Source organism: Callorhinchus milii, unplaced genomic scaffold, assembly GCF_018977255.1.
Source record: "Callorhinchus milii isolate IMCB2004 unplaced genomic scaffold, IMCB_Cmil_1.0 Scaffold6, whole genome shotgun sequence".
NCBI lineage: Eukaryota > Metazoa > Chordata > Chondrichthyes > Chimaeriformes > Callorhinchidae > Callorhinchus > Callorhinchus milii.
This window is the reverse complement of record NW_024704747.1, coordinates 6,224,202-6,237,031: the sequence shown is the minus strand read 5'-3', so window position 1 is coordinate 6,237,031 and position 12,830 is coordinate 6,224,202. Positions and strand designations below refer to the sequence as shown.

Sequence of the window (12,830 nt, the reverse complement as noted above, 5' to 3'; positions counted from 1 at the left end):
TTGCTAGGGCTAGAGGGAGCTCAGTCACCTCCCCATCCACCCACACCCCCCAACCCCTCCGCCCCCCCCTCCCCCCCCCACCCACACAAAATATGTCCACAGCTCATCGAGGAGTCCTCACCTCTGATTGGACAGTAAATCTGTCAGTCAAGCCAATGGTGCACCTGTCGTAAAGTGGACCAACCCTTTGATTGAGTTTTATTCAACCTCGCTTTCTCCCCACCCCCCCGGCCGGCCCCCCCAACACACAAAATATTTTCACCCGACACAGGAGGAATTTTGTGCTGGTGTGCAGGAGGAACTGGCATATTTGCAGACAGTAAATTAGATTTACGCCAATGCAGGAAATTATAATACTGCTATCGTAAGAATCATTGCATTTGAAATCGTGCCTTTCGCACTGGGAGGACATCGCAAAGCACTTCTCAGGATTTTACAGCGAAGTGTAGTGACTTGAGTCTTTGGGCGACAATTCATCTCAAAAATCATCCAAAAGACGGAACATCCATCAATAACCCAACTCCAACAACAACACTTGCGCTTATATAGCTCCCCCTTCATGCAGGTAACATCTCGGAAAGCGTAAACTAACTTGGTAACCAAACTTAACAGCAATTAATTACGTTTTCAACTTGAAGCTGAAACTTTCCAAAGAAGTGTTTCACAAATGCAACGGTTTCATAATTGCAATGGTGCCGCCCCAACTGTGAAGTTGGTTTGACTCACAGTAACGTCATTTCAAACAACAGGAAAGTGTAACAAAGCGCCCCATTCATGAGAACAATCCTTGGTAACATGGCTCAGTTTGCATGCCGATTGCAATTATGATCTTTGGTTGAAAAATCATTGATGTCTGTATATAACTAAAAGCATGATCTTTGACAAGGATGTTTGGTTCACACACACAGATATATGTGGAATAGTGACACCACTAGCTCATACCAGATTTCATAATTTCTCGTTAGGACACCATGTGAGATTTCACAGAACTGGTGTTCCTTACCTTAGGGAAAAATAATTGTGCCAAAAAAAACTGTTATGAACACTTAGCAGTACTAGAGTTAGTGATAATGGAGGAGCCTTCAAGGTATTTTAAATCTCTCCAAATTGAAGCATGACGATATCGGCAGCAGAACCTAAAGAACAACAGGGAAGATATAGCAACTGAGAAAATGTAGCATCCTTTTAATCCCAGTCTTTCAATTTCTTTGAATAAAGCAAAACTGGCCAATTTGACTGGGACAGTTTACAGGGAATCTTCATGGATTGTAGGAAGTCGTGGAAGTGTAGCTCATTGTAGCTTTACAGACTACTAGTATGTATTTTGTTCAAAGGGAAAACATGGTTAATATATTTGTGCTATTTTGGACTTTTTGAGTCTGAAGCTGTGGGTTAAAGCAAAAAACATCAACATATTTAAGAGGAAGCTTGATGGATACATGAGGGAGAAAGGAATAGAGGTCATCAGGAGGGGTGGAGGATCATGTGGAATGTAAACAATTGATACATTAAATATTATATGCATTCACCTACAAAATACACAGTTACCACACTTTATAGTATATCCTATGAAGCTCTTTAAGATGTCCTCCTGACACGAAAGGGGCTTCATCAAATGTAAGGATTATTAATATACGTTTAATGCACTAAACAACACAACATGTTAAGTCAACTCAGCCCGACTGCACTATGTTTGTAGTCCCAGAGCTGAGAGTGTGGCTAACCCACTGCGTTCGCTACTCACCCAAACTGATTTCCACACTTTCCAAAGTGCACACTTGTAATATTTTCTTCATGGGCTCATTTGAGTGATCAAGCAAAGGTTCTATTACTGAATGGAAATAAATTGTATCGCCCATTTTGCTCTTATCATAACAGAATAACAACAACAAGATTTCATTTATAGAGCGCCTTTCACGTCGGGAGGAGGACGTCCCACCGCGTTGGACAGTTGGGTCAGGACCCAAGCAGGGGGGAAATGGTCAGGGTGAGGGGAGGGAAGGGAGGGAGCGAGGAGGGGGTAGAGAGTCGAGAGGGGAGCTGAAGGCACGGTCAAAGAGAAAGGTCTTGAGACCGGCCTTGACACCTTTCAATATGATAGTCATGCAATTAGATTGCTTTGGTGTAGGAGAATAAAGAATGTTCTTGCAAGATCAAGTTGCATGAAGCTTTGGAGTAAGATTGAGAACTATTGGTCCAGCTGTAAAAAAGCTTTATGTACAATATGATTTACATTTCATAGATCATAGAATTAAACAGCACAGAAGGAGGCCATTTGGCCCATCGTGTCTGTGCCAACTCTTTGAAAAGAGCTATCCAAATCAATCCCACTCTCCCCTTATGCAGTTTAAAATCGTGAGGATATCTCAAAGCACTTACTTAAAAGGTTGAATTCAACAATAATTAAAGAACAAACATTATTCACCCCCATCATTATGTTGAATTCCTGATCTAGATTTAACTCTGGTGCAATGGCAAAACACAGTGTTTTCTTAACAAACTCCACTAGTTGCTGATGTATCTGGATCTTACCGTGCTTTTAGTATGGTGTATCCGCGTGTATATTTTCAGTGATTTCTGTCAGGAGCTAGTCTTATTACACCTGAAGGCATTTGAAATTGTGTTGAAAAATAGGTCGTCTGGCTTTGATCTCACTTACTGTTGTCTGGCTTTCAGTTTTAGTGATGATTACTTTGATCTAACTGCTGCAGAACAGATTAGTGCATTAACAATAACAGTCAGGAAGAGTAAGAAAAAAAAAGCAAATGTAATAAATTCAACCTGGCTCACACCACAGGGAGACCTTTGCCATCACCCTTCCTTTCAACCCACTTCATAAATCTGCTGCATCCAACGCAGTGGGCTGTGAAATCCTACAGGAGTTAGCATGCTGGCCATTCTAATTATACAAATGTTTTTTCACGGCAATAAATAAGGCATTAGAATAAACCAACTCGTACTTTGTATTTTTCCTCAATCCTTTATGTGCGGGTGATGCTGGTTTTGTTGCCATCTGGTGTCTGCTTAAGGAAGCGCCACACAGCAAAACTTGTAATTTGCACACACACACACACACACCCCTGTGGTCATGCATCACTTATATCGCATTTCAACACTTAAGATTTGCCACACCAGTTAATGTAATGACCTTCGAGTAAGGATCAGATTATGTGAATAACTCCAATAGTTCCTCTGATGGCTCAATTTGTGAAGCTTTAGTCCAGACTGAAATTAAGTTGCGCGGACTCTGTAGATCCCAGACTTTGCTTCTCAGTCTGTGCTAAGTTTGTTGCTCTCTGCTAGTAAGTATGTTAGGAGTGATATATTTCTCTCCGTCCCAGTAAGTGAACAAGGAAGCTTGTGTTCTTCATCTGGATCGATCACTGTCCATTCAGTGACTTCTGTTTAAAAGTACGTGGGTGTGAATGTTGCAATAACAACAACAACAAAATTACATTTATAGAGCGCCTTTCACGTTGGGAGGATGTCCCAAAGCGCTGAACAGTCAGGTGTCGGGGCCCGAACATGGGGGAGGGGTGGTGTAGGGGTGAGGGAAGGCAGAGAGGTGGGAGGGCGACCGAAGGCACGGTCGAAGAGAAGGGTCTTGAGACTGACCTTGAAGGAGGCAAGCGAGGAAGCGAGGCGAAGGGACTGTGGAACGGAGTTCCAGAGTGTGGGGGCAGAGAGGCTGAAAGCCCGGCCTCCGATGGTAGGGCAGGTCAGGTGGGAGACATGGAGTAGGCTGGAGCCCGATGAACAGAGGAAGTGGGCAGGTTGGTAGGGAGTCAGCAGGTCATGATTTGGTGTGACTGTGATATTTTCTCTTCTCTTACATCTCTCCTCCCCCCACCTTCGCTCCCTCAGGTCAAAAAGCTGAAGACTTTGTTGGATGCTGTACGGCTCCACTAGTTCCCCATCTTTCAAGAGTTTGAAATTGAGTTTAAAATTCTCGTCCTGACTTTTAAAGCCCTCCATGGTCTTGCTCCTCTCTACCCCGGTGACCTGTTAACACCAGACCAACCTGTCCGCTTCCTCCGCTTGGCTGGCAAAAGCCTGCTCCATGATGTCCTCCTTACCTGCAAGTCCCATCATTGGCGGTCAGGCCTTCAGCTTTTCTGCCACCCCCCCCCCTCCCGACGTCCCTCTGGAACTCCATCTCAGAATACCACCGTCTCACCCCCTCCCTCACCTCCTTCAAGGCCCATCTCAAGACATTTCTCTTTGACCATGGCTTCCTCCACCCCTCTTGATGCTTACCTCAGCTCAGTTGCAAACCCTTAACTGTCCAGTGACTTGAGACATCCGCCTGACGTGAAAGGCGCTATAGCAATGTCTTTGTGTTGTTGTCGTACACATATAGAATGCCACATTGAAGATGTACGAAATGGAACAAAGCTGCCAGCCCCACACAAGCCAGGAACTTTAAGAGGAAAGGGAGAAAATTTGAGTGGGGTGGGGGTGTGAGCAGATGCATTGCTATATTATCCATTTCTAAATATCCAAATCATCACGAAAACCTTAATTCCTGTCATCTGCATTTTTCTCTCTGACACCTCAGCGTGTTACTCGCTGATCTTGTAGAACACAACTCGGGTATAGCAGGGACTCAGCTCAATTTTTCAGCCATAAAATGGGATGTGATCAAAATGTGACAGTCAGTTGCACTGCGAGGAATTCAAATAAAGTTGCAAGAAATGATCGCAGCAGTGTTTGTACACTGGGTATTATGACATTCATTTAGAAAATAAGACTTATCGGCATTTTAATATGTTCGCAGAGCTATTGTCTAGACACCTCATACCTAGGCAAGGCATGAAAGGGATCAGTTGGGTTGTATATGTGATTATGGGGGATGTGTTGTTTTAAACTGGTGACAAAGGATCCCATATAATGCATTTATAATAATAATAATAATAATCCTTGCATTTGATATAGTGCCTTATCACATCTTATAGATGTCTCAAGCTCTTCACAGAATACACTGTAAAGTGAATTGATTGTATGTTTTGTGGGCGATGTATCATGTAATTTATGTCAGTTTCCTAGATATTAATGGGGAAATGGAAATAAATTGGAATATATGTGCAAGAAGATGTGATAAGTGGACATTATGCATAAATAGTTCCACATTTGGTATTGATTTTCAACACCTTTGGAAAGATTTCACATCAGTTGTTTTGACTGTACCTTCATTTTATTGTATATGATTTTATTTCTATTTACATTCCAACTACTGACCGACTTGAATATTTGTTTGCTTTGTGGCAGAAAGCACATATTACATGTGTCTTTACATTTCTCAAAATGGTATACAGTATGTTTATTCTTCCTGAAAGGTGATAAGTTCAATCTGATGATACTTTTGTACTTTGTACGTCCTGTCTATTGTTTCCCAGCTGCCCACTTTGAGAATCACAGGAACCTTCCCTTTGCCTCTGACCTGGAATCAAAACAATCCAAAGAATAAACTCAAGGAACAAACCAGAGTTATGGCAGAAAGAGAGCACTGCAACATTTGCTATGATTTTTATGCTGATTGCAAGGCAGACCGTGAAACCTCCTGAATGATGAAGTTGTACATGAATTATGCAGTAAACCTCACTTGTAGAATAATAATAATTGCATGAAACACTTCAGTGGTACATACTGTATAACTTGCAACACGGAATTATAGTTGATAGTGAATGTGTTTGAAAAGGAATTGGTTAAGGTTAAAGTGATGGCCAGTGCAGATTCATAGATTGATAGAATGTTACGGCACAGAAGGAGGCCATTTAGCCCATCGAGTCTGTGCCGGCTCTTTGACAGAGCAAGTCACTTTCACTAACCCCAATCACCAGCTTTCTCCCCATAACCCTGCAAACCCGTCTTCCCCAGATACCTATCCAGTTCTCCCTTAAGAGCTGTTATCGAATCAGGCAGATCATTCCAAATTCGAACAACTCCCTGAGTGAAAACATTTCTTCTAACCTCCCCTCTGCTTCTTTTGGTAGATATCTTAAGACTGTGATCACGGGTCACAGACACACCTACCAGCAGAAACAGCTTTTCCCTATCTCGCCTGTCGAAACCTTTCATGATCTTGAAGACCTCTATCAGGTCCCCGCGTAACCTCCTCTGCTCTAATGGGAAAAGTCCTAACTTCTCCAGCCTGTCCTCATAGCTAAGGTTCCCCATTCCTGGTATCATTCTCGTGAATCCCCTCTGCACTCTTTCCAGTGCCTTAATGTCCTTCCTGAAGTAAGGTGCCCAGAACTGAACGCAGTACTCCAGCTGAGGCCTAACCAGATGAAGGTGCTTTCAATATGAATACTTACCCATATATTATCCTGGCTCAGCTAGCACTCGCTCCTCTAAACTAGAAAGTTGTGGGTTTAAGCCCCGTGTTAAGCTCGCAGTCTGGCCTGACACTCCAGTGTGCTCCTGAGGGAACTCATTGTTGGAGGTGCTGTCCTTCAGACGAGAAATTAAAATGATGTGCAGCTCCTGATTTTCCTGAGGGGTTATCCCCGAGTTTCGCCCACAATATATTCTGTGAATCACTTTGAGATGTCTGTGACTTGATAAGGCGCTATACCAAATGCATGGATTATTATCATACTATTATTAAAATTGCAATATTTTCGAAAAACTTGCTGGAAACCCCTATCTGTGCTGTTATTGGAATGTTTCCACATTCACCATCTGTACAATTGCAGGTAACTGAGATCCAGATATTCACTGGAAGTATGAATATGTATTCTGTGCGTGTGTGTTAAAAGGGAATAAGTGATTTGCATCAAAATTAATTTAGTAAATAATTTAATAAATGTAAATGTAAATGTAGAAGACTTACAAGAAATGTTTCCTCCAAATTATTTTTGCCTTTATTACTTTTTCAGACAACTATTTAAATATGCATCATATTCAAAGCTAGGGAACATTAATTAAAGATGTGGAATTTGATTATTTGCTTTTTTAAAATAAAAAGCATCAAATGTTTTTATATTGCAAACTAATCATAGTTAGGAGCTGACCTGTGAATTCCAGCCACTGTCTCGTTTATTGGCAGTTCTGGTCACATTTGACTAAAACGTTGTATTCAAACTGTCCGCAGTAAATAAAAGTTGCTTAATAAAATATAAAATATACAATCTTATGCAATTTGAACCATCAATTGCATTCTTTGACAACTATCTACCCAATTCACAAACACCAGGCTCTCAATATATATAATTTGAACTGCTCCCCCCACCCTCTCCATCCACAGAAAGAAATGTTCATTCATTTTGTGGCCATTTGTAGGACATTGTTGTGCACAAATTGGCTGCTGGGTAACCTTCAATATTCAGTCACTATATTCAACAGATCACAAATCCTGTGAAGCGTTTTGAGACATCCTCCTGACCTGAAAGGCGCTATATCAAATGCGAGGATTATTATCATTGTACAGAGAGCCAGAACTATAATATTTAAATTGCCAAGTTACATCCTAGCTATTCTGTGATAATAAAACGCATTGCTGGTACAACAGAGCTAACAATGTTGCAACAATAGCTCACTGTTATCTACGTGTGTATTTATTTCTGTATATCAGATAATAGTGGAGGTCTCTTTCTCTCTCGAGGCTGAACTGAAGGCTGACGTTTTATTTCAAAAGCAGTAAAAATTCCAAAGCACAGTGGCAGTGCGTGACATGAGCAAAGGTTTTTGAGAAACTGAACATATGTTCTGTAAAATTTTGCCCGACTGAGTACTTTGAAAATCACAAAGCCAGCTTGCTCACACCCCAGATCGGCAGTCCATTCCAATCATCAGAGAGTGCTACGCTGTCAGTGGTGCTGTTGCTCAAATGGGATATTAAACCCAAAAGTCCCGACTATCTGTTCAGGTGGATGTTAAAAGATCCCATGGTGTTGTCTGNAAAAAAAGAGGGATTCTCCACATAAATTTATCATTCACCTCATGGTTCGGTGAAATGGCTGCTGTGGCTTGCATGCAAGAACAATCATTGCAACTTGACAGTAATTACTATGAGGTGTTTTGAGGCATCTGAGCTGAGAAGGTACTATAAAAATGCAAGTTACTACTACCCCTCAGATTGTTAGTATGTCTCCACGGATTCCAGCCTCTCAATGTAATTACTTTGAGAAAAACGTAATATTACAGCAATAAAACAAGTAAAAATAGTCAAATGTCAGATTTATTATCTCAAAGAAATATGATTGAAAGCAAAACATTTCAAAGATTTCTGCTTGTCCGATTGTCACTTTTCTATTGTCTCTTCTTCCTTTTTACCTTTCCATCTTTGTTATATTATTTTTTACATTTACTTGTCTCTACCTACAATAATCTTTATTTCCAGCTTTAGAAGCTTTCTGCTTCCCTCCAGCTTTATTTTTGGAAGTTTGGGAGCAGTTTTTTAATGTTTTTCCAATGAAAACGTAAGAGATAGATTGAAAATTGAACGAGCTTCACCATAGATTGGTCAAGTTAAGTTCAGACGTGATTTTCATGGTTTAAATGGGGTAACGTGGGGCCACAAATGGGTTGGCTTGTTGACGGGCACTGAGATCTAGTAATACACAAACAAAGGAACTCCTCTTTGGCGCTTCAAGATTAAATGGAGATTAATGAGGGAAAAGGTAGTGCAATGGGTAAAGCACTGGGCTTTCACAGCAGCGACCTGGATTCTAATCGAGCCCAGATGAATAGCACGTTGATTCAAAAGTCTTGAGCTTGGACAATCACAACTCAGCATTGCACAGACTAGTTGGGTCGAATGGCCTTTTTCCGTACATATCATTCTATGTGGCTCCTCAAGGCTATTGAAACTCCCTCCAAACTAAATTAGGAATCTTATTCAGAGGATGGGTCCACAGGACTCCTAGTGTAGGGAATGGAAAACGTCACTCTGGTGCAGTAACAATTGATCACCTGAGTTAAGGGTCTTGGGAGATTGTTGATGGGCTGCACTCTCTACATCTTGTATTGAGAGTGCTCGCTGCTGACACTGGGTGACCCAAACGAGAAAATAGTTCATTTTCTAAATGTTAGCATTGCTCCCTGTGTTTGACGTATTAAAATACAATCATATAGCACTTTCAGGTTGGAAGGACATCTCAAAGCGCTTTAGCGTATTTCCCCCCCAAGCTTAAAAGAGTGTGGGGGAATAAATGAAGGCGTTATTTTGTTATTTGCATTTAATCCCTTGTCCGAACCCTAATCTTAATTTTTTAAGGAGAAGAGAGCTTCGGTGGCAAAGTCGTAGCAGCTCATTTTGTGTTCTAAGCGTGACAAATATGGTCCTGATTGATCACCTCATTTATATCGCTGACGATGGTTTTAAAATGCAGTGGAAGCAAATTAAATTCAAGAATATAATTATCTTGTTATGAATATAATAACAAACCTCTTGTGAGAGTGATTATTAATGGATTAATTGATGAAGAACTGTGCCAGTATTGATGATTATAAATCTTCTGCACTGCTAATACCCTAGTGCATTTTTTTTTCCGCCTTTGTGTGATTCAAAAGACTGTGAGTATCCCTTTTTTTACAGGAAAAACTGGACAAGTTCCTGGGTTTGTCTTGAGGAAAACAAGCTGGAATTCTACAAGGAGCGAAAACAACAAACTTTAGCCAGTTTGGTAAGCTCTTATGAAGATATGCATTGTGACATCTTGTTAAAGCAAAACCTGCCCTTGACAAGCAAGCTTTGATTTCCAGTTAAATGCTTCATGCTGTCTGTTAGTCAGTTTGAAGGTGAGATGGGAATAAACGCAATGTTAGATAAAGCCAAGCCTTAAGGGAGATGCAGGACCACTGATTTTCTTTCCTATTCACGAGGCATTAATAACTAACTGTGACAGACCTGGGGAAAAAAAAAATCAAGGACTTTGAGTGTGGCAGCTTTTGTTACCTTGCAGCTGAAAGACGCTCAGGGTAAGAAAAGCATGCACCTCTGTGTGGGACCAGGGCCAGGGAGCAGCCAGTGACACAGTGTATACAGCAGCATGGGTAGAAGGGGCCTTGCCTTTGACAATAGCCCACTGCTAAGTTGTCTCAGGGGTGGGCAGGAACTGCCAGACCTCATTGAAGTGATGTGCGGCTGGGAAGGTGCACTCTGTGCAGGAGTCAAAATGAATAAACTCCTTTGATGTAGTAGTTGAGTAAAATCAGTAACTCAGCTTGCCGTGCAGGCATTTGGGCAATTTTAACATGCAGTTGCCATTAATAATCCTGACAAAATGACCAGGATTTCTATCAAAGGGATTGAAATGTTAAGCACTATGGGAAATGCATACTGTATATCATAGCATCACACAAGAATTTAGCCGGCAAAATAGGGGGCCAACTCTCCCAATAATTGCAAGCAATAGGAAGCAGCACATTTTGAAACCGAACTGTAATCTGTTATGTGGACAGATTGATATGTGAAAGAAAGCTTTGTTGAATTCTTCTGTAAATTTAAAGGAAAGCTAGCAAGCTTCCAGTCATAAATGAGGGTTAGCGTTATAGGCTTGATGCTGGAAAGGTTGAGGAGAAAATTAAGATCTAATTTGTGGTATTTGAAAAGCGAGTTTGGACATTGATTTACCAAATCCCAGAATCTGTGTAATTACGATTCCTGAAAGACGTCAAAGTGCAAAAATAGGCCAGAATCTGACATGCCCTCAGCTGCAACCTCGAATTTGATCAGCTTTGCTGATCATGGTTCACAGTTTGCAAGCCATGTGCAAATGCAAGTGTATTATGAATAATTAAACGCCGTGTGCAAAGAGGGAATTACAGGTGCCTCTAATTATCTAAATAAGTACCAACGAAAACAATTTATTAATTATGTAATTAATACTCAGCCCTTTTCCCGAAGCTAAATTACAATCCAGTTATTCATTTCCCATTGATTCCAATGACTGGATCTGAAATTTGACCACATTCTTCATTTGTAAACATTGATGTGAAAAATCTATTTAACACGCCTGTCAGCCCCTGTTATTTTATAGTGTCTCTTCCTAAGTTGTCCTTTGAAGGACCTATTTGGTCTTTAAAACTTATTAATTCATTGACAAAATATATCTAGTCCTCCAAATAATACAGTTGCCAAAAAAGTAAAAAGATTTGCATTGGTTTCCTAAATACTGTATACAATCGGAAATAAATATGACGTGGAGTTCCTGTTAAGAAAATGAAGGGCAGAATTTGGTTCCTTACTCTCAGTAATGCCAGCACTGTTTTTTCAGAATTCAATCAAAATGCTACCAGTTACAAATGCAAAGGTTACTGCAGATCCTTTTAGTATGAACCTCATGGCTAAGATCACAGATGTGTGAAGCAAGTGCTATATGTATACCGTTTTTCCATGGGCTCCTGTTCAACACGTTTTTATTCAGAGTGAAACATTCTGTGTTGTTTACACCTCATCAATTTAATAATGTTTGATATTCAATAAAAAAATGCTTCAGAATGACAGAAAGTCACTCGCACGCTGAAGTGTGCAAATGTCTTTTTAATTTAATGCATTTCTATCATTCAAATCAGACTTCTTCCAAATGCTACTTTTGGACAGCTCGACTGCATTCTTTGACAAAATGAAAGTGGAGTTTGAAAATGCTTTCGCATCTGAAATTGTTTCTTCATCAATAGTTATGGCATAATGGAAATGAAGCTGGATGAATGTCACAGGAATTGAAATCTGAACTTCATTTTAAAAAAATCCTCTCTCTTCTTGTTTTGTGTCCATATGCACACCTGTTTTAATGTCGCATATTAATAATAATATTCCTTACATTCGATATAGAGCTTTATTACATCGTCAAGATGTCTCAAGGCGCTTCACAGAATATACTCTAAAGTGAAATTGACTGTATATTTTGTGGGCAAAATGTAATAGAGAATAATGATAATCTTTGTATTTGATGTAGTGCAATATCAGGTGTAGCAATGTCTCAAAGCACTTCATGGGATTTTACTGTGAAGTGTAGCGACTGTGTATTTTGTAGACAAAGGCGGCAGGCAGTTTGCACACAGGAATGTCCCATAAACACTGAACTTATTGTAAGAACAAGTCGAACAATGTCNTTTTTTCTCTCTTCTTATCATCAAGTATACACACTTACCAAGCTGACAGTATGGACGCAATTGAAGCTGGCAGATTCATTTCAAATAATGTCCTGCTACAAATTGTAGTTAGGACCAGAAAAGACTAGTTTATCCGTTGAACTTGTTTGAACCTCTATTAATTGGAAATGGGAGAGGATAGTTTATTGAGGTTTTGTTTAAAAGAAAAATAACACAGCAAACTTGACCAGTTCCAAGTCTGTAACCAATAAAGCTGACAAGGACTAGATATATACATGCTGTTGTTTTTGCTTGTGTAAGGGTGTACACGACTGAGATCTTAGATGCACATCATCTTAAGAGTGACTGTACAATCTGAGCAATTGGGCTTATCACAGTTTGTAGCTCAGGGGATATAAGGGCTAGCAGATTCAGTTATTAGTATTCACTTAACTCAAACCTGTGACCTGCAGGTTGTGAAGCAAGTGCTTTTGCTGCTCTCGCTACCATGTAACCTCAGGCTAAACCTTTTTTTTATAAAAAAGAAAAATAACCGAAATATCAAGATAAGGTATAATAAAAAGAGTGTCCTACCTTGAAGAAGTTAACAGGAAGGGATTTGGGGTCTGCAAAATGTCATCAGCACTAAAACGAAATGCTGTCAGAAACTATTGATGTGGATTAAAATTAGCCAGAACTGTGATGTGGGGCATTACTTGCAGTTAGCAATGCTGAAATACTGAATTAAGATATGTATTCAAATGAGGTTTACCTTACAAGAGTATAATTTA

At 40.2% G+C, this 12,830-nt stretch overlaps 1 protein-coding gene across 1 annotated transcript in view; it reads left to right on the top strand.

Moving 5' to 3' along the window:
* arhgap15 (Rho GTPase activating protein 15) overlaps window positions 1-12,830 on the top strand; it is a 317,810-nt gene that overhangs the window by 41,334 nt on the left and 263,646 nt on the right. The window contains 1 exon segment of the mRNA XM_007896359.2: window positions 9,542-9,629. Within this exon segment, the coding sequence (XP_007894550.2) occupies window positions 9,542-9,629 (88 nt within the window).